Below are 22,582 nucleotides of genomic sequence, written 5' to 3' on the forward strand. Positions count from 1 at the left end.
GTCTTTTCCCTGTTACAAAGCAGGGAATGTATCGTACATACATTTATCGTTAATGTTCAGAAATCTTCTCATAATATTGCAAACCTGATTCCGTTTAATAATGCAAGAGTAATCAAGAGTCAAAGAAAAAACGATTGACAGTATTTTACACAGTATTGCAAAAACTAATGAAGTTGTAGTAGCAATATATTATATTATACATTATAGAATAAAATGTAATACAGTTGTTGTAGAATTGTAAAAAGCGTTATCGATTTTTTAATTATCTTTAAATAAAATTACGATTTATATTGGACTGTCGATATTCAAATCTTTAAATACATGTTTCGCCATGCTAGTAAGAACCAGGTCCACGCGAAAGAAAAATTAAGATCTAAGATTAAAAATTAAGATATTTGTTTTCAAATACTCGTAATATTCTTTGTAAATTAATAATAAACATTTTCACTGTAAATCTTACACTGTCATTGTCTTTGGATTTAACCCTAATTTCTTTCTCTAATTATCATTTGTGTGCGTGTATAGTAATGCAAAGCTGCATAGCTACCAAACCGTACAGTTTGATGTGAAAACGCAATCAACTAACTACCCCTCAAACTTAATAGATCATAATATCACAATAGGAAAGAATTCTGTCATCTTTCTTATTGTAATAAATAATAATTATTACAAAATATCTTAATCCATGAAACAAAGTAACTCTTACGATACTAATGTTTCATGTATATCAAGATGTTTAAACTATTTTTTTGGTTTTGTACCCACAGTACATGCAATTAATCCATCACCACTGAAGTTAGGATGCAGGTTTGTGTACAGAGCAGTTTATAATTGAAACTAATAAAATTTTCTTATGTATTATTATTCAAGAATCAGGTAGATGCATATTTTTAAACATTAAAAGATTGCAAACGTATAAGAATGTGGATCATGTGGATACAAAACTTAAAAGTTTGTTGTATTGCCATTATACTATCATACTATGTTACTGTTACTATATGACTTGTAAATTTCATGAATAATAATAGATGATTAAACATTAAATTTAAATAAAAATAATTTGCTGCTCCAATATTACAATCTCTAATTTGCGATTTAATAATTTATTTTACTACATAATAATTTATTATAGCTTTTAAATTAACAATATTAATTTTCAAATTTTAATTTAAATGAATAATTTAAATAATCTATAATTAAATATAATTAATAATTCATTGTGTGTGAATCTATTGCAATTCCATGTTGTAATTATGTTGTAATGGCAAAACAACATATCATATTATTTATAGATAATAAAAAAAGGATAGATGATCACTTACCCTGTACCGCATCCTGCGTTGCTCTTTCTCCCGAAGTACTTGGTTTAGATAGTAGATGCCCTAACAAACAAAAAAATTATCAAATCGTGCGGAAACTCACAATTAATCAAAATAAATAAGATAAAATTGAAAATTGACAACTTATCAAGATAAATAAAATATGTCAGGCAATTCTAGAAATTATCACATACGAAGATACTTACCAACATCTGATTGATGTTTGTTGTCCAAACTGTCCGATTGACTGGTATAAAATGTCTGACTGATATCGAGCTTCTGTTCGTGATCAGGCGTGGTTGACGACGTGTCGTCTATAGGGATTTTATTCAATGCATTGTCGCCTATACTCTGATCTTCATAACTACAACTGCTACCATCTTGCTCCAGATATTCCGGCATCTCCAGCTTTAAGTTCGGCATGAGGGGAATTATTTCGACCGGATCGGAGCCCGATCCCGTCTGATTTTCCACCGTTTTGCCATCGGAATCCTTCGCGTTGATCCCCGCCGAATTCTTTTCTGCGTTTACATTCGTATTTTCTCGAATTTTTCTCCTTTTATTTGGTGGCACTTCAGGTTGCAGTTCGACGGCATGGTATGGCATCGGAGACGATGGAGATTTATTCCTCTTATTATCTCCCGTGGATTTACCAGAAGTATTCTGCAGTTGAACTTCAGGCTCGTTGGGAATTTCTATGTCATCCTAAAAAGTAATGACACGTAAATAATGAGATGCTACATTACTCAGTGCTAAAGTAATTATCTATCAAAAAGCCGGGTTACATATCCTATACTATAACAAATTATCCTATTGCTGATTTCTATTTTATTTGAAAGGTTTACTGCAATGGTAACTCCATAACAATATAGTCAAACATGTGATATCAATATTTTTCTCATCTATTTTTTATTCTATTAATTAATTCTATTAATTATTTATTAATTTTAGAGTTCATTTATTCCATTTTCACAAAATGTTTGTTAATGCATTGTTGCACAGGAGGATTTTTTTAAGGATTTTTTAGTAGGAAAAATATTCCATCACAAAATATAAATAAAATACCCGAAATATGAATTTAATCCTATTAATTGGAGATAAACAAATCGCAGTACAGTATCATTTTCTAGAAAATACTTTCAAGTAATAACAATACTAAACTAAAAAAAAAAAAACCAAATCCAGGTTTCCAAAATTGAGCAAGAATTTGTATTCTCTTTCTATTAAAATTGTAACTGAGTTAAAGACCATAACTTTTATTAAGCAATCAGAACTAGTAATAAATGCGAGTCACATTCATTTACTTCTCTATTGGAATCAATATTTCTGAAATGTAAAATTATTTTATATGCTAATAACTCACCTCTACTAGAGTGTCGTCCTTTCCTGTGCCATCTGTAAGACCTTGTACTGCCAAGAGCTCTGCCGTAGTAAGAAAACTCGCTAGCTGTTCTTGAATAACGTTCACTTCGCCTTGATACATAAAATCGACCAAGGCAGCCAAGTCATCAAATTTTACATTGCGGAATATTATGATGGGATGCTGACATGGATTTTCCTACATAATAAATAATTGTTACAAAAATGTTTCTAAATTTAAATATATAATAAATCAATCACAGAAATGTGTGCATTTACCTTAAATAAATCTCTAAAGTATGTACTACATGCTGACAAGAGCATTTTATGTGCCCTGATTTTTTTGCCCTCACAACTTAAAGTAACATCCACGAGATCTTCCGCTGTCCTCAATGTTTCAAAAGCACAAGTAATGTGTTTTAAATAATTATTCCATCTAAGAGAGAACTGTTGACTGGAACCCATCCTGATTCCTTAAATATAAAAAAAGATAAATTTATATCATATTACCTGGATAATATTCATACTATAAAAATATATATCATAGCTGATTTGAATAAAAATATATAAAATTTTATAAAATAAATTGGAAGACTTGCTGTGTGTGCAACAATGGATTAACAAAACATTTTGTAAAAATGGAATAAATGAACTCTAAAATTAATAGATAATTAATAGAATTAAGCAATAATTAATTAATAGAATAAAAAATAGATGAGAAAAATATTGATATCACATGTTTGACTATATTGTTACGGAGTTACCATTGCAGCAAACCTTTCAAATAAAATAAAAATCAGCAATATGCAACTATTACATTTATAACACATTTTTATTTTACATTAGTCATAACATTGACATATTAATAGAAAACTACATACAAAAAAACTCAAATTAAAAAAATGTACATACATTTTAGACTCGATCGTTTTTTAAAAAATGTAACACGAGATCGTTTGATATCTGAAAAGTTATCTAGAATCTATTACTATTTGATGAAAGTTTACCTTAATTGTTCTGAAGAGTGTAAAACAAGTAAATCGAAAGAAATCCCAAGGGAAGGCCTTGTATCGCGGAGCAAGGAATATCGGGAGAACCCCGCGACCACTGCGAGACCGATTCGCAAACGGATCGAAGTTGAGGAGGAGGAGAAGGAGGAGGAGGCGGCGGCGGTGGACGACTCTGAACTCTGTCGCGTTACGGCGTTACCACGATCGCGCGGGCAATAGACTAGCCAAGTAGCAACGTACTTCACGTGAAATAGGAATTGTAAACAGTTGAGCTATCCGCACTCTCATGGAATCGTATAGAAGCAACACCGTCAAGGGGCCGCCGTCGCGCCGTACACTTTCTCGAATTCTCGCGTTCCCCGCGCTCTTTTTTTTCTCTTTCCTCTACCTCCTGTCGCTCGCTCGTTCGTTCCCTCTCTTTTTCCCTCACTCACGACAATCCCGTGTGATCTCAACCAACGAGCCGTGTGTCGTCACAAAAGTGCATCGCGTCCCCACGATGTGCTGCGCGTTTCAAAACACTTCGAGAAGCCGTCCCGTCACGAATCCGCGTCGTCTTCCTTCACAACAAGCTACACTTCACAAGCGAGTGACAGCTGGCAGCCATTTTCAGTACGATAATACGCGTATGGGACTGTGGGATGTGCGAAGAAGCCCGACCAGCGACCACCCTCCTTCCTGACCCCTTCCACTGCGGCGACGCAACGAATGCGATTCGTGTAACGTCACGTGGTACGAACAGGAGCGCGATTATTAGCCGATGCGGACAGATACGCGGCAATATTCACTACGTTCCCTAGCAGCGCGAGTTATGACATTCTTTTGTTCACAAAAAATCCGAGAATCGATTGTTAGGTTTGTCTTTTATTGCAGCACTAGAACTTAACTAAACTGAATTAAACGGAATTGAACTAGAACTGGGCGAAGATACAGTGTAAATACTGTAAATAAGCAATAAAGAACATTATAATGCAAAGTTATGGCGGATTCTTTTACGATGTCGCAAGTAAGGTTGGATTAATCCAACTTATGGCTCCCGCACACTGGACGCGGCAATGTGACGCGGTAGCCAATGAGCTTACAGCTCCTAACATGTTCAATTGGCTATCGTGTCACATTTTGCTACGCGGCAAGCGTTTCCACGTCTAGTGTGCCGGAGCCATTGGCCTGGTTTACATCGTGAAAGAATTGAAAGCGTATTAAATGTGTTTCATGCGTTTACATCGCCATTTGCATCATTTGATACGCGTATCAGTTTAGTACGATACTCCTGCTTGATACGCTCGTACCAAAATAATCCGACAGCGTTTACATCGTGCGTACTAAATGTTTATAATACGAATTTGATACGAATATAGTACCTGATACGCGTATCAAGTGCACGATGTAAACCAGGCCATTACAAGTATGAATCAAACCGCGGCTAAAATCGTGCAGGCTATCCCATGATGAAAGGAACAACCTATCATATAAAACCCCCATGAGTTTCTTCCACTATGGGCTGTCCATTTGATATAGTTGTTGCACACAGAACGCAGCAACACTTGTTTGCGATAAAAATGTGCGTGTTATTAAATAATTTACCGCTTTTTCATAAAAGCGAAAATACCATTATGCTGGATTCACCCTGCATCCGATTTTCGTCGTACGACGACTCTGCAACCTATTAGAAAAATCGTATCATCGATACGAAGCAAAATTTTAAGCCCATTCTACATTGGCCGTATCGTAGACGTCGCAGGTCACAAATTTGTTGCAACAGCCAATCCGATGTGTCAATTAGAAGTCTCACGACGCTTACGATGCTACGATGCGACCAATGTAGAATGGGCTTAAGAAAATGGGCCAACGAAATTCCTTATGCACATACTGGGTGCGTTCTTTTAGGCATCGGATACAGCAGTTCTTGCAATGATTCGTTGGGCGCATTCAGCAGAAAAGAGCGCTACTAAAGCGCTCGCTGTTATTGGTGTATTCTTCTAGATCAACCAATCAGAATTTTTAATCTGGAAGAATATACCAATAATAGTGAGCGCTCTAGTAGCGCTCTTTTCTGCTGAATGCGCCCGTTCTTTTAGCACAACTGCACAGTCGATTGTAGCGCAGATTTTCGTTCTTTTGGTAATAGATACGCAGTAGATACGCAGACGATTAGAATTAGCTGCGCAGCCGGCTACGTATCTGCGTGATCGTATAAAAAATGCAAATCCGTTCGGCAAATCCGATGCAAAGTGTGTGTTGGGGCTCTTTAAGCGGGGAGCACAGACTTTTGCATAACGCATAAATCATATACATAAAGAATTTGATTAGTCCATTGACTCATGCATAAGAAAATAGGCCAATGAAATTCCTTATGCACATGCTTTATGCGTTATGCAAAAGTCTGTGCTCCCCGCTTTAGAGTTTGGTCAAAGCGGACCAAAGATGGCGGATAGAAGGAAATAACAGATATTGCTTTCTTTCTCGTATTACGCATGCGCAAAAAGCGTGACACTGTCAGAAAATAGGTCATATGGTGATATGTTATAAACAAACACTTTTATTAAAAATGGGCAGATGTTCAGCTCCTTTTTGTAACAATTCGTCAGAAAAAGGTTACATATTGAAAGTTTTTCCACGAAATATAGAGCAACGAAACCAGTGGGTTAAAAATATGAATGTCAAAAATTGGACACCTACAAATAATACACGTTTATGTGAGGTGAGATTAAAATCTTATTTATAAGGACTTATAAAGATAGAAATTATAAAGAATTTTTTTCTGCTAATTAGGAGAACAATAGTAAAAAATTAGTATAATATAGTTAACCTCACTTTTCTATTAAAGGTTCATTTTCCCAAAGATATGTGGGAAAAACGAGCTGATGGAAAATCAAAATTAAAACCAAACGCTGTGCCTATTATTTTTGGCCACTGGATAACCGAAAAAACAATTTCAAAAAAAACTGAAGAAGTAAATTTCGTTATTATGAAAATATTGTTGATTGTTATATTAATTATTATATTAAGAAATTTATATATATTATTATGTATTTATTTGTTCTATTATGTAATGATTTTTCCTTCTTTTCATTAAAATAGTTACCAATGGAATTTTCAATTGAAAATGAAGGATCAATGACTGTCATTCAAAATGAGCAAGATAAGTTACCTTCAACATCTTTCATTCAAAATGAAGTACAACCATCTTCAGTATTAGCCATTCGAAATGAGTTACCTTCAACATCTTCGGTACAAGAAACACAAATTGCAACTCATCAAATAAAATTTAATCAACATCATGATATTAAGAAAGTAAATATAATCGAATTTTAACTACTCCAATAACATCAAGCATTTAAAATATGTGAAGTTTTCTTTATAATATTTTCTTGGATAGATTGTGTTATTTAATATTTATAAAAAGTTTGAATTTGACATATTTTAAAATTACTTGAGATTAGTTTCTTAATGTTAAATATTTTGAAATTGTTCCAAACGTATGTAGAATGTCTGTAAAGTAACTTTAAAATATCTCTAAGTCTATTAATTTTTGTAAATAGTATAATAACATTATTATATTTTCATAGGTACAGAAAATAATTGAAAAAATGCAGAAGATGATTGTAAACCGAGATAAAAGTTTATATAAATTAAGAAAAAAGTTGCAATGGCATAATGCTAGAAAAGATAAATACAAAGAAGCATTACAAATGCTGTTTCATGAAGATCAAATTGAACTTCTGATTTCCAATAAAAAAAATATACGTAAATGGTCAATTGACACCATTCAACAAGCTCTTCGGTTGAAATTTACCTGTGGTGTCGCTGGATATGAAGAGATTTGTAAACAAAAAATACCACTTCCTAGTCTACGGACATTGCGACGAAGGTTAGAAAATTTTAAATTTCCGAGTGGTATTTCTACACAACTTTTTGATTTTTTAAAATTGAAAGCATCAAAGTTTAGTGAAATAGATAAAGAGTGTGGATTAGTATTTGACGAAATGAGCATAACGTCAAAACGTGTTTTTGATACTTGATCGTTAAATACTATTTTAGGGAATATTACATTTCCAAATGATCAAAATACAGTTACACATGCCACACATGCTTTATTAGTATTCATACTCGTTGGCACTGCTAGTCGCTGGAAACGACTAGGTTATCGTAGGTTATTATTTTACAGGAGATTCCTTTAATAGTCTAGTTTTAAAAGATATCGTATTTCAGATTATACAGAGAGCTGAAGTAATTGGTTTACATGTAAATTATGTAACATCCGATATGGGTCCAGATAATATGGGGGTCTGGAAAGCTTGTGGAATAAATGCAGGACGCCATTCTGAAATTATTAATTGCATACCACATCCTTGTAATTCTTGACGATTTTTATATTTTTTTGCAGATGTGCTACATATATTAAAAAATCTAAAACAAGCTTTAATTAATAATAAGTTTTTCATTTTACCGGATAAGTTTGTATTAAAATATAAATTATCATCACGAATAGTAGAAATAAAACATTTTGATGAATTGATCAAAACTCAAGATGGATTAGAATTTTTATTAACACCAAAGTTAAGCATTAGTGATATAAAAAATACAGATAATTTTAATAAAATGCGTGTTACTAAAGCGAAAAATGTCTTTTCTACTGATGTTAGTAGTTCGCTAAAATTTTTAGCAGATGAAAATAAAACAGTTGAATATTATACAACAGCATGGTTTGTTAAAAAAGTTTTAAAATGGTTTTCCTTAATGACTTCCAGATGTTTGTTTTTAGCACTTGGTAAAAAAACCAAACAATTTATAATGATAATATTTTTTTTCTTTACGAAATGATCGATCTTTTTAGTGGTATTCAAATAGGTAAAAATAATGTATTTAAACCAGTGCAAAAAGGTTTTATAATTTCAACTATATGAAAAATTTCACATTATCTACTAAATGAACGTAATTTTCAATTTATTTTAACATCTCGTTTCATGCAGGATTGTATTGAAAATTTGTTCTCACAAATTCGACTAAAAAATGTAATACTTGATTGCGTACAATTTAAAAATTGTTTAAAGATAATAGCTGTTTCCATGTTTATAAAATCTATTTCAAGTGGAAATTATGACAATGAAGATAGTCAATATCTTTCCGGATTTTTAGAATACTTACCAAAAAATTGTAAAGAAATATTTTCTACTTCAAGCATGCATCAAATTCCTCCTTTTGATTTCAATTATAATATTGTAACATACAATAATAAAGAGATTAATTGCTTATACAATATTGCAGGATATTGTGTTTATTCCGTTACAAAAACATGTATTACACGAATGTGTAGCATCTGTAGCCTCTAAGACTGCAAAATGCAAACTTTCAAAATGTTTTTAATACTAGAAAATATCTTTCGACATTATAAACGTTTCTTTGCGCAAATGCGTAATGTCAATCTACGTACGTTTTTAATAATTTAATTTTATTCCAGCGAACAACATCCCAAATTGTCACAGATTACGTGAAAAACTATTAAATAAATTTGCTTCAGTCAGATTAAAAATTAAAACGAAATACCAAGGTCTAACATTAAAAAAATATTATAACGGCAAATCTATGGCAATGCACAATTCTTTCTAATATTAAAAGATATTTGATTTTAATTATTTAATTTAAAAAAAAAATATTAAAAAATGTTTTGCATGTTCAAAGATTATTTTCTGTTTTTATAGAATAATATTCGCTAGTTTGTTACCAAAGAATTAGGTTACATAAAAAGAAAGAAAAAATTTATTTAAAGAAATATGTTTTTTATTGCGTTTTTATGTTTGCGCTTACATAAAAATTTTATATAAAATCTTTTTATGTTATATAATAATTATTTTATAATTTGTTCCATTCATAAAATATAAATTAATTTTTGTGTTCGTATTGTGATAAATAAATATTCTGTGATAAAAAATATAATTTATCTTTTTATATTATATATATATATATTATGAAACCTTATGTCCACCATGTTAAAAATTGCTCTGAAGTCTCAGAGAAGAAACTGACCAATCGAGTTAATCAATTGGCTGAATTATTCAATTGTAATTTATTAATTTTCTTTATCCTTTATCCCCGAAATCTTGGAACAGTTTCTAACCTTTTTGAGAAAAGGCTAATCTTCGAACTTGTATTTTCCGACAATGTACGAAGCTATCCGAAGAATACCGAATGGATCAAGGTAAAGAATCAATCAGAAGTTGTGTCCGCTTTGACCAAAACCGCAGCCGGTTAAGCGGGGAGCACAGACTTTTGCATAACGCATAAAGCATGTGCATAAGGAATTTCATTGGTCCATTTTCTTATGCATGAGTCAGTGGACCAATCAAATTCTTTATGTATATGGTTTATGCGTTATGCAAAAGTCTGTGCTCCCCGCTTTACGCCATGAAAATGCATTTAAAAAGTCGTACCAACTTTACTTATTTTTTGGCAAACCTCTCTGTATGTATGTATAGACCAACACAACCAGATTTTTTATAGATCTCGTTCTTGTCGTTGTTTACAAATGTGATAAACGTGACAACGTAGGCGTGATAATACTTGACGTATGGGAAATATCAAGTGCCTCAGCATTATAAAGTAAGATAAAGTCGTCTTCATTTAATTGACTTACTTATTATGGATCTGCCGGTGAACGAAGAAAATTTGCAACAAATATTAAACAAGTTGTCTGAAGATGAGGTTCGAATTGCAATCACATTAATATTTGATTACATAATATTTATAAGTGACAAATTTTTCTATGATACATCTCTCTAGAATTAAATACCAGATTTCTCTATAATTCTTTAATATTTTCTCTAGCTTTATTGCGTTGCATGTGTTACTGAAGAAACAACATTATATATATTGAGGTTCACATGAATTTTACTGTATATTTCATAGAAAGGAAATTGTAATTTTTTAGGTTTCTATAAAGAAAAATCTAGATACAATTCTTATTCGACGATGTCATGTGGAAGCAAAATTACAAAATATTGGCAAAGTATTGCCAAATGTTGTACTAATACGAACAGAAGGAGAAAAGTTTTGTGATATGATTGCTTGTACCAACGAATTAGCTGAAAATGTTAGCGCTAAAGTGAGACAATTGGATTTAGCAAGAGTATGTTATAAATATAAATGTTCTTAGATAAGTCATACAATTCTCAGTTTTTTATAAGTGCTTAAATGCTATAATTTTATTTTATAGAGCAGAGTGTGTGAATGTCAAAGTAGAATAAATGATATATTAGACTTGCAATTATGCAGTGAAGGAGTAGCGACTGCATTGCGTAATGAGGATTATGAGCAAGGTGCTGCACATGTTCATCGTTATTTAGCAATGGACCAGAAATTACTGGAAAGAACAGCCAAAGATGTGTCAGGAGATCATACTAGTATTAGCAGTTCCCTGGTTACTTTGCAACAGGCTGCAATGGAATTGAGGACCGTCATCACACATAAATTTGATGAAGCTGTGAAATCTGAGGATCTGGCATCTGTCGAGAGATTTTTCAAGATATTTCCATTGTTAGGAATGCATTTAGAAGGATTAAAGAAGTTTTGCAGTTACTTGTGCACCAAAGTATAACATTGTATAAAATTATATTTGCCAAAATGTTATTGGGAAGATAACACTCTGATTTTTTATTTTTTTATATTAGTTACATGAGACTGCACAAAAGAACCTACAAGCAGCACTAGAAATTAAAAGTAATGACAAGAGAGCAGCTGTTATTTTTTCTGACACCATGACTCTCTTATTCGAAGGGATTGCACGTATCATAGAAGTGCATCAACCGATCATTGAGACTTACTATGGCCCTGGTCGACTATTAATGACAATTTCGATTTTACAAAAGGAGTGTGATAGGTAAGAATAACACATACAATAAACTATATATCAAATTATAGATGATCTTCTCTATGTATTTAAAAAAATTAATTTATATTTTTTACAAATAGGCAAGTCAAGAAGATTGTTGCTGTATTCACGAAACATAGATGTATATCCAAAAATGTACAAATGATAAATGAATACTTGAGAAAACCGAGTCCTGAAAGGCTTGATCCTAAGGAACTCGATCTCCTCTTGGGAGAAATTACTATAATGCATTCGAGGGCAGAACTTTATATACGCTTCTTAAAGAGAAGAGTTAAGGTATGAAGTTATTTGACTATTATACATAAGAAACAAACAATAGATTCATGTTGTTTTGCAGAACGATATAGAGATCAGTACTACTGATGAGACACAACGTACAGAGTTGCTTAACGAATTTGAAATGATGATAAACAATTCTGAATTGGCACATGGTATGCAAGAGCTGCTTGGCGCCTATCTTGCATTAGAAAGATATTTTCTCGAGGAGAGTGTAAATAAGGCTTTAGGAATGGACACACTAGATCCGGATCAACAAACTTCCAGCATGGTCGATGATGTATTTTTCATAGTACAGAAATGCATACGGTATGTATTGCCAGATTTATGTACATATGTATATCATAAAAATTATAATGAATATAATGTCTACACAGACGAGCTATGTCAAGTTGGAGTATAGATGGTGTTTGCGCTGTCGTTAATATGGCTTGCGGCATCTTGGAAGGCGAGTTTGCAAACAGATTAAGGAACAGGTTACGTCAGGGTTATCCAGCGGGCTACCTAGATCTAGCGCAAGCATACAGTGCTCTCCAGACGAGTATACAGCATGGTCGTTTACAAACGTCAGATACAGAATGCGCCCGTCTTATGTTTCTGGTAAACTTTTTTTAATCTATGATTTTATACATGCTATTTTCTCATTAGTATATTACCAAACAGTTTTAATATATGAATATTTATAATTATATTTATATTTATAATTATTCATATTTATTTCTTTAGGCATACTTAAATAATACCGATATGAGTACGGAATATGTGGAAACATTATGCAAAAGCCTTGGTGCAGAGATAGATGCAACATTTCCCAATATGCAAAAGAAGGATAGAGGCAAAATTGACAGTTGTTTGTCCAGTCTAAAGGGAGTTATATTGATACTACGAGGTATTATCGATTGTGGCTTGGAACAGTTACGTGTCAGCGCCGTAAAACCCAGAGTCACTCCATGGCTCGATGCGTTTTTGTCCATTGATCATCATATTAATGAGGTATATCCTGCAAAAATAAGTAAATTTTGTATTTTTAAATATATATAACGAATAGTTAAATATATATAACGAATTTATATATAGGACGAATTGTTGAGATACGAAACGGACGAGCCATTTGTACAGACATTAATCACAAACCTAGAGGGTCTACTTCGAGGATTTAAGGATAGTCTAACAACTTCTAATTACGATGCACTTATTGGTCTTCTAACTGCGGAAGTTACGGCTCGTCTGGAAAAAGTAGTTTTAAAATCGACTTTTAATCGGGTACTTATATTAGATTTAAATTAATTTTTTATAATCTTTCAACAATAGTAATAATTCTATTGGAATAGCATTATCTAATTAGTAAGTATATATAACTCATAATAAAAAGAAAAACGGCAAATATAAGTACTGTATAGTAATTGTTGCGATTTACTTACGATTACATGTATGTAATCGTAAGTAAAAACTGACTACGAAAAAAGTTGAAACTTATTGCTATTAAATGATTTATATTTCTACTGATAATTAATTGTGTAGTATTTTGTTCGTGCATCAATTATATTACTTATATTTATCTCTTAATGTTTTTTTAATCTAATTTCTTATAAACATCCACTTTGCTCATAAATTTAATTTAGTGTAATGTAATATTGGAAATAAATCTATATGTTATAGGCAGGAGGTCTGATATTAGACAAGGAAATAAGATCGCTAGCCAGTTACTTGGCAGCTGCTACGTCTTGGTCAGTGAGAGACAAATTTGCGCGTTTAACACAGATTGCTACTATTCTAAGTATAGAGAAGATAGAGGAATTGGCCGATTACTGCGGCGCAGACGCGATAGCGTGGCGATTAACGCCGTCAGAAGTGCGACGTATCGCTTCTCTGAGAATAGACTTTCGACCGGAAGACATCAAGAGACTGAAACTATGACTTGTTATTCTATAATGCTGCAATATAAATCTCATGGCACATACAAAAACGTAAGACAGTAAGACATAAGCAGTAAGCGAATTGTCAATCACAGTAGAGACTATAAGACTAGTAACGAATTCAATGTTACAATTTCTTCATTGTTTACGTCTTATTGCTTTACATTTTTGTATGTGCTATGTTTTAAATTATCAAATCATGTGCTTGTAGATTATGTATTTAAATACTACAATTTACATATGTGTACAAAGAACGTTTGATACATATACATATATATTATTTATTACAATATGCAGAAAATGTATATTTTGAACACGGCCGGAAACACTACCACGTCTCCTGATATGTTTATATTTTTTAGTTACCTTAGAATATTATTTTTATGTTGAAGCTTATCTTTTTTCCATCAACGCTATAATGTAATTTAATTGAATCTCGCGTTTAAGTAGTAATCATAAAACTGTAAATTGCATTAACAAAAAATACTGTAATAGAAAAAAAAACAAAAGCCAATTGTATGAGTAATATGAGGATGGTGGTAAAAAAGATTAATACAAATTATAAAATAATAAAATTAATACGTATGTCATTTAAACAAATTATTCTTATTATTAGCTGTAAATATATTATAGTACTAATTATATACCACATAAAAAATAAGTAATACTGAAAGTAATATAGATTAACAAATATATATATATATCATATTATATTACGCTGTATTTAATTATTATTAATCATCGGTAATATAGATTTTATAATGCCGACGTTTGTAATTCTAAAAATCGACAAAATGAGCGCGCGAATAATTGTGTCGATTGAGCTTTGCTATTGGTTGCGTTCAGCAGCTCAACCGTTGCGGAGCGAATCCGTGAGCGCTCACTGTTATTGGTATATTCTTTTAGAACAACCAATAGCAGCGAGCGCTCACAGATCTGCTCCGCAACAGTTGAGTCTGCTGAACGCGACCGTTGGCAACCCTGTTCAAATGTATTGCGTCGCCAGCAGTCGCCAGCGGCCAGCGTCGCCATTTTTCGTCTTAACTCTGATAATTGTGAGGTTCTGCGCTTCACACACTCCGGAAATTGTAGCGAGAGCACGATGTCCTCAGCGAGCGGTGATGAAGCCGAGGTCGTTTTAGCTGAACCAGGTAAAGACAAAAGCTTCGGGAAATGTGTCGATCACCTCGATCGATCATCAAGTCGTTGCCGAGGAGTTGTTTGTCTCCAAGGACGTGCCGCCCGGCGCGGCAGCCCAACCCACGAGACCGCCATTTCGATGAAACGGCGTCTTGTACACCCGGAGTATTATAAATATTTGTGATTTTTTCAGTGAGACGCACTAGGTCGGGTCAGGCTCGAAAAACCAAGAAACCACCTGTGAAGAAGCGGGCGACACGCTTGTCCAAAAAAAACCAAGAGGATGTTGAGGTAAAAATTGCACCTTTTGTAACCGGTTGCATTGACATAGATTAACGTCATCAGCAATTAACATGATCTTCATCGTCTGGTAATAAAACTGAAGCAAAATAGCTATATAAAAGTAGCTAAATATTAAGCTATCTTTCTGTTTACTTTCTTTTGATGCATATGTTTGAAACTATAGAACAATGAACAAGCTATTAATCTAATATATTTCATTAGAATAACAATAATGTAAGATAATGATTATTTGATTTGAAATATTAAATATTATATAATAACTTTCAATATTTATATCACACGCAACATAAATCATAATTTATTTGAATAACTTGTTTGTGGAAATTAAAGATATATAGAGAATGGACTGTACAATCCATATCTAACTATCTATTAGCTGATTCTACAATAAGTCTGTAATCAGAAGTCTTAATCTTAATCGGTAAAGTTTGCTAATCAGTGTTAATTATATATGTATAAGTTAGTTTTACCGATAAGACTTAAGACTACTGATTACCGACTTATTGTAGAATCAGCATTATATCATGAAAGATGATCAGTTTCCATTTCATTTTCTCATTACACCATTGAGTGGAAAGAGATAGAAGCTGTTTTCCACAGTCTCTTTCTCATAATTTTATCAACCATTTTGAAATTAATCATACAGTTCATTATCTATGTTGTTGGTGGAAATTAATATCATAAGAAAATAGTAAACGACTAATTGTTATTACAGGAAGAGACTACATCTATGTTGGAAGAGGAGATGATTGAAAGTATGCCTGAGAACGGAGTTCAACGTTTAGCAAATGTGGAAGACACTTCCACATTGCATTTGCAATTAGAGGATTCCGAAGATGCTAATATACAGGAAATGAATATGGATCAGAACAAAGAAATGGAGCAAGATATAGAAGAAATAGTAAGTGATTTATGCAATATCTTTTCTTATTTTTGTTGATGTTTAAATTTCTAAAAACTATATTACTTTTTTATTACTTTATATAATATTATATTTCATAAAACTCATTTTATCTAGGAGCATTCCAATGTAAGGTCTGAGGGCATAATTATGGAAGAAAATAGTATGGATAAAGTTGAGATGCTGGCTGAACATGGAGACATCGAGATGGAAGGTCAAGACATCAGTAATGATGATTCGAATCAACAACGCGTGTTGATAGATTTCCAAGAAGTTATCAATGAAGATGACAATACAATGACACAAGAGATTTTAGAAGAAGAGGAGGTAGATTCAGAGAATATGTCTATGCATACTGGTAGGATTCAAGTTATGGAAATTGATGAGCAAGAAATATCAGAAGATGTAGAAACAGTAGGAACAGTAGAAACAATGATGGACAAGGTAGAAGAACCTGAAATGGAAGTGTCACAGAGTGATTCTCTAGCACGTATAGAAATAACTGTAGTTGAAAATGAAGAAAACGAAAAAACTGAGGAAATGCAAGAATATATAACTGAAGATGATACGAAGAAAATTGAACCTGATACAGAGGCTGTATCAGAGGACGAATTACCAACTGAAGCTGCGGCCAAGGTTAGAAGCATTTGATTCATTCTATTTTTTATATACGTGATTTTTATATATGTGATTTATTCTTTTCAGCTGAATTTGCACCGTCATTTTTTTCTTTTTTTTCCACATTGGAGAAAAAAGGAGATGCTCGAAAGAAGTTTAGCTGAATAGATTTTATGTAATAGTTAATTTGTAGATTGAGAATATAAATAGATTTAAATGTATAGGAACCAGAGACCGAAGCAGTTTCTGACGAAGAACTACCGGTTGCTGCTACAGCAGACTTGGGCGAAACTGAGTCTGTTTCCGAAGATGAATTGCCGCCAGACAGCGATAAGAAGAGAAAGAGTGGGGCAAAGTCAATAAAAACGCCGGAAAAGAAAATCAAAGCGGAAGGCGGAAGTAAGTACATTTTTTAGAGAGCATTTACACCTTGAGAAAGCCGAAAACAACAGTCAATCAAAATTCGCGCTGGTAATTGACAATTTCGACTTTTTATACTGCTTACTATTAGCACGATTAGCTGCTACTTTTTTACTTTATGCTTTTCTGTCAAGATGTGAACGCACTCTTACAATGTCCTATAAAATATTGCAGTCTAGAATCAGTTTTTTCACATGTTCCTTACACTTTTAGCTAAACGTAAATTGAATGCGGAAGGAGAATACGATCCCAGTTCTCCGACGTCTGAGAACAATGACGAAGCACCAGCAAAAAAAGTCGCCTTGTCGAGCGATACAGAAACGGGAGATAAGCAAGAAATAAAGCCAGCATCGCCGAAAAAGAAAACGTTGCCCGAGTTAGAAAAATATTGGAAAGCCGTTAATGAAGATCCATCTGACTTTACAGGATGGACGTATCTCTTACAATACGTGGATCAAGAAGTAAGTAAAACGTTATTCAAAAGCAATTTAAAGTTTTCCTCAGAATTCAGTCTATATCAATTATTCTTTTTTTATATGTAATATTTTTTGCGTGCGTGTAAAGTATAATTTATTCTCTTCAGCATATATAAAGAAAGTTAAAAAAAAGATTTAATTCAAAAAATATCTTGCTTCATTCATGTATCCATTTCTCTCTTTACCATACACCTCATTTAAAATTAAAACTTTACACTTTATCTCTCCATCTTTCTACTTTTTATCTATTACTTTATATTATTATATACAGTCTACCATACATTTTTTATTTTCTTATTTTTTTATCACCTCTTTTTTATATTCACCTAATAATTTAGCTTGTAAGCTAAACACTTCCATCTCTTTATTGTTTTATTGAAACAAAAAGAACAAACTCCAAGTTCTGGCTGCTTTAGTGTAATAGATATTCCTCTATTCTTTTGTTTTCTTTATCTGATATAAAATACATTAAATCAAATTAAAATGTATTTGATAAATGATTACAGAAATATCTGTTAATATCCCACATGATATACTAAAGTCTTTTAAATGAATTGGAATTAATATTTGATTTTTGTTTTTGTCACAGAACGATGCAGAGGCTGCACGCGAAGCTTACACCAAATTCTTGGAGCGTTATCCATATTGCTACGGTTACTGGAGAAAATTTGCCGATTATGAGAAGAAGAAGGGCAACCCCGAAAATGTTCAAACGGTGAGTCCGATCGTATATTACGTTTGTTAGGTTATCTCTCATTATATGATATCATTATAATTAACGCAATCTAATGAAAATAGCTCGAGTTAGGAAGACGCGTGGGCAGTGTGCACGCACATAAATATGGTTTTCCCTTCCAACAGCATAGCACGTCTTGCGGCACCTATTCGACTTTCTTCGTTTACAAAATAGTTACTTATTTAATTAATATCCTGCGACTTCTACAAAAATGCTATATTACATATTTTACTATCTTATCGATATATCGAATACATCAAGTACTCTATCGTATCGTAAGTCGAGCGAGATGGCTAGTTGTTTCCGAAGCGCTTTTATCGTGATAGAAAGAAAGAAAACTATGTTATATCTACTGTAAGCATTTGTACACATAGCTTACTACAGAAAGTATTGTAAAACTCTTAAGCATAAGATATATGCGCTATTCTTACTTTATGTAAGTAAGATATATCGGGTTGGGTGTTAAGTCAAAGTCAGAGACAAAGACTTAGGACACGTGCACGTGCCAGAATGGGAGCAAGAATGAGTGGCGGAAGACACTGTGGCGCCCAGATCGGAACACTCCCTGACTTTTAAGGTGAATGCACAATGCTCTGCAATCTCTGTGTTAATTAAATCTCTTTATTTACAGTACGCGAACGATATGTGAGTATACGTTGCTAAAAAAAAGACCGTAATGCTTAACGAAAGCTAAAAGAAAAATAGGTATAAGATCTACCCGCCGATAAGTCCAACCCAGTTGTAAACTGTTCTAAATACGATCCACGAATCCGTTACTACAGGTATTCGACCAAGGTTTGAAAGCTATTTCACTAAGCGTCGACCTCTGGCTTCATTACATCAACCACTGTAAAACTGTCTATGAGAAAGATGAAGAGAAACTGCGGGAACAGTACGAACGAGCCATACAAGCTTGTGGGCTTGAGTTTAGGTAACAAATCTTCTAGAGCTACATTTGTAGATATACATACTTCTATTAGCTTATATATTATTGTATTATATGCTTATTCGCTCCAACAATGACATAACTAAAAAATTGTCATTTTAAGTTGCTTGCAGAAAAAAAGCGGAAATATAAGGAAAATAACAAAGAATATACTCGAAAAGACTTTAATTTTCATACAATCAATTATTATACCAAAATTACATAACAAATTTAATATCATAATATTTTAATGATTTAAAATATTGAAACTCATTTTCTAAAAAACTTTTTTCAATCATGTTGTAGTAAATAAGCGACATTATTGTATAAAGAAAAGTGATAAATTTCTTCATTGCGTTTCGTTATAATATGTGTAATGTGAACGTGATACATTTTAGTACTCATGAATAAAGAAACATCTTCACATATAGTATTGATAAAGATGTACTTTAATACATTAGTAGATGTTGAAAAAATAATATAATTTAATATAAAACAGATCGGATCGGCTCTGGGAGAGCTATATAAAATGGGAATCAGAGGGAAAACGTTTGAGCAGAGTAACAGCACTATACGATCGCTTATTGTCAACACCTACTCTTGGTTACACCTCCCACTTTGAAGCCTTCCAGGAATTTGTATCAGCAAATTTGCCAAATCGTATCCTAAGTGTGGACGACTTTCTTGCACTACGCGCTGAGGTAAAAGCCCTCCTCAAATCAGATGATGCCACTGCGACATCCGCTGCTGATGATGCACCACCCGGCGAGGAACCACCACCTCACGAGATACCACCTACTGATGAGGAGACTCGTGCCATTCGTGAGAAGATTATTAGCAGCAGGCGCAAAATGCATAAAGCAAACGTCAATGCAGTAGCAGCGAGATGGTCATACGAAGAAGGGGTACATGATATTTGATTATAATTGTATTCATTATGATCACACTTTAATAGTTTAGTTATTAGCAAAATGAGACTTCTTTTAATTTCAATACGTTGAATTGTTTCACTGCTGTAAATGGAAAAAAAGTTCTGACTCATTTCGATCCCTCACCGTAGCTCTACCTAATCGCGCAGTAAATGTGGATTCGTTGTAGTACAGAAGTCAATCTTTTACAATGTTTTATGTTGTAAGTAAAAAAGTATACTCCAAATTAAAAGATTTGGATTCATTAATTAATTTCACTTTGAAGCACAATTCAAATTAGTTAACAGTCTAAAACAATTAGTTTACAATCTAATTATATGATGTATAATTAACAGATAAAGAGACCATATTTCCATGTAAAACCATTGGAACGGTGCCAGTTGAAAAACTGGAAGGAGTACCTAGATTTTGAGATTGAACAAAAGGATCAAAATCGGATAATCATTTTATTCGAGAGGTGTCTTATAGCTTGTGCACTTTATGATGAATTTTGGATGCGAGTAAGTAGATATCAATTTATATCAATATCGTTACATATGTGCTAATCCTTGTCATCACTTCAAACATATAATCAAGAACATCTGTGGTATAATATAAATAATTTTTATTTTTTCATTTATGCAGTTTGTACGTTATTTGGAATCGCTAAAGGGAGACAACACAGAAAAAATCCGAGATGTATATTCGAGAGCTTGTATGGTACATCATCCAAAGAAACCGAATTTACACTTGCAATGGGCTATCTTTGAAGAGGGTCAAGATAATTTCGAGACAGCTGCTACCATATTAGAAAATATTGATAATGTATTACCAAATATGTTACAAGTGGCATACCGACGAATAAACTTGGAACGTCGTCGTGGAGATTTAGAAAAAGCATGTATCTTATATGAAAATTACATTACCAATAGCAAGAACAGAACGATTGCTAATAATATCGCTGTAAAATATGCGCGATTCTTGTGTAAAGTCAAGGATGATGTTGACAAGGCAATTAAGGTGTTAATGAAGGTATGTTCAAATGTAAAATTAATTTTTATTTCAACTATGTATTAATATATATTTATTAATACAATGTATGTTGCATTTTTTACAGGCTACAGAAAAAGATAAAGACAATCCCAGGCTATATCTACAATTAATAGATTTGGCAATGCAACGAACACCAGTTGACACTCAAGAAATAGTAGGCTACATGGATATGTTTATTGAAAGAGAACATGCAGATCTTGAACAAAGAGTGCTTTTTGCGCAACGTAAAGTAGAATTTCTAGAAGACTTCAGTCCCGATATCCGACAAGTGTTGAAAGCTCACGAACAATTCCAAAAATGCATCAAACAAGCGAAAGAGAGAAAGAAGTCGAAGAGCGATGATAACAAAACGTAAGTGTCTATAAAAAAATTTAAAATAAAAATAAAGATTAAAACACAAATATTGCTATTAAATATAATAATGTATAAATGTAATTAATACATATATTTTAGTTTGTACCATTTATTTAAAAAAGACACAATATATCATTTACTTTTTATATTTATGAAATATATCAAAGCATATACTTAAAAGTATATCGAAATTTTGATTTAAAATGATATTGCTTTGTTGTAGCGACTCTTCGCCTCCGAAGAAGAAAACCGACCAGTCGAATGTACCACCTTCACCATCCGTGGGTTCGCAGTCTTCATACCAATACAGCAGCGGTCCGAGCGGTCCTTATCAATCACCACAACAGTTTCAGGGCGGACAGTATGGTGGTCAGGGCGGCTATCAACAAGGTTACCAGCAGTATCCACCTCCATCAGACCCCAATTATGCTAATTATCAAAATTGGCAGTACGGTCAAGGTGGACCGCAGGCTTATGGACCTTATAATCAGTGGGGATCTTACAATTATTATTAATGTCGATCACGTAATTCCTCTAAGACTATCATACTGTTAATTGTGTCCTACTGTACATTCTCTAGCTTTTATTCTATCGATGTCGAAGTCAGCAGACAAAAAGGAATGAATTGTTTAAGTACCTTGAATATCCTTTGACATGTGAAAACTTATGTGTCAAGCGTTTCTCTCTATATATTAATAACTGATATCTTACGTGGATATTTAATATATGAATAAACTGTATACCGTTAATAGAACTTTATTTCTGGCATTATTTGTTTATATTACTATTTTATACTGTATTATAAATTATTGATACATTAAGCCCGGATCTACAATAGGTGTTTAAGCCTTAAACCATAAGGAATGGTCGAATCACAGTCAATTAGTCTCATTGCATTCGACTGTAATTAGTCAATTTCTTACGGCTTAAGGCTTAAAACATCTATTGTAGATCCAGACTAATACAGATTATTTAATAAT

At 32.9% G+C, this 22,582-nt stretch overlaps 4 protein-coding genes across 6 annotated transcripts in view; 3 read left to right on the forward strand and 1 right to left on the reverse strand.

The window, feature by feature from the left end:
* The window catches only part of LOC108774319 (broad-complex core protein), a 37,830-nt gene extending 34,051 nt beyond the window's left edge, over positions 1-3,779 (reverse strand). For all 3 annotated transcript variants that reach the window (XM_018540394.1, XM_018540392.1, XM_018540393.1), the window contains exons 1-5: positions 3,686-3,779; positions 2,958-3,151; positions 2,683-2,877; positions 1,526-2,024; positions 1,323-1,382 (exon numbers count right to left, since the gene is read on the reverse strand). In XM_018540394.1, coding sequence (XP_018395896.1) covers positions 1,323-1,382; positions 1,526-2,024; positions 2,683-2,877; positions 2,958-3,143 — 940 coding nt within the window. In that variant the 5' untranslated portion in view covers positions 3,144-3,151; positions 3,686-3,779. The remainder of the gene's footprint in view (positions 1-1,322; positions 1,383-1,525; positions 2,025-2,682; positions 2,878-2,957; positions 3,152-3,685) is intronic.
* A 2,358-nt stretch (positions 3,780-6,137) lies between these two features.
* LOC108774261 (THAP domain-containing protein 5) lies at positions 6,138-7,003 on the forward strand. The gene is made up of 3 exons (XM_018540323.1): positions 6,138-6,389; positions 6,516-6,641; positions 6,770-7,003. Exons 1-3 carry the CDS (start codon positions 6,201-6,203, stop codon positions 7,001-7,003), a joined length of 549 nt encoding a protein of 182 aa, XP_018395825.1. The 5' UTR covers positions 6,138-6,200.
* Positions 7,004-10,253: 3,250 nt separating this feature from the next.
* Positions 10,254-13,818, forward strand: Cog4 (conserved oligomeric Golgi complex subunit 4). The gene is made up of 10 exons (XM_018540350.1): positions 10,254-10,390; positions 10,617-10,814; positions 10,902-11,276; positions 11,356-11,564; positions 11,657-11,852; positions 11,914-12,161; positions 12,230-12,452; positions 12,579-12,845; positions 12,930-13,115; positions 13,512-13,818. Exons 1-10 carry the CDS (start codon positions 10,328-10,330, stop codon positions 13,767-13,769), a joined length of 2,223 nt encoding a protein of 740 aa, XP_018395852.1. The 5' UTR covers positions 10,254-10,327; the 3' UTR covers positions 13,770-13,818.
* Positions 13,819-14,870: 1,052 nt separating this feature from the next.
* Positions 14,871-22,487, forward strand: Prp39 (pre-mRNA processing factor 39). The gene is made up of 13 exons (XM_018540395.1): positions 14,871-14,919; positions 15,102-15,199; positions 15,927-16,112; positions 16,230-16,748; positions 16,955-17,129; positions 17,364-17,611; positions 18,216-18,341; positions 19,145-19,293; positions 19,787-20,192; positions 20,552-20,716; positions 20,841-21,227; positions 21,313-21,599; positions 21,826-22,487. The coding sequence occupies exons 1-13, from the start codon at positions 14,871-14,873 to the stop codon at positions 22,115-22,117; spliced, it is 3,087 nt and encodes a 1,028-aa protein (XP_018395897.1). The 3' UTR covers positions 22,118-22,487.
* Positions 22,488-22,582: the final 95 nt, after the last annotated feature.

Source organism: Cyphomyrmex costatus, unplaced genomic scaffold, assembly GCF_001594065.2.
Source record: "Cyphomyrmex costatus isolate MS0001 unplaced genomic scaffold, Ccosl1.0 scaffold241, whole genome shotgun sequence".
NCBI classification, from domain to species: domain Eukaryota; kingdom Metazoa; phylum Arthropoda; class Insecta; order Hymenoptera; family Formicidae; genus Cyphomyrmex; species Cyphomyrmex costatus.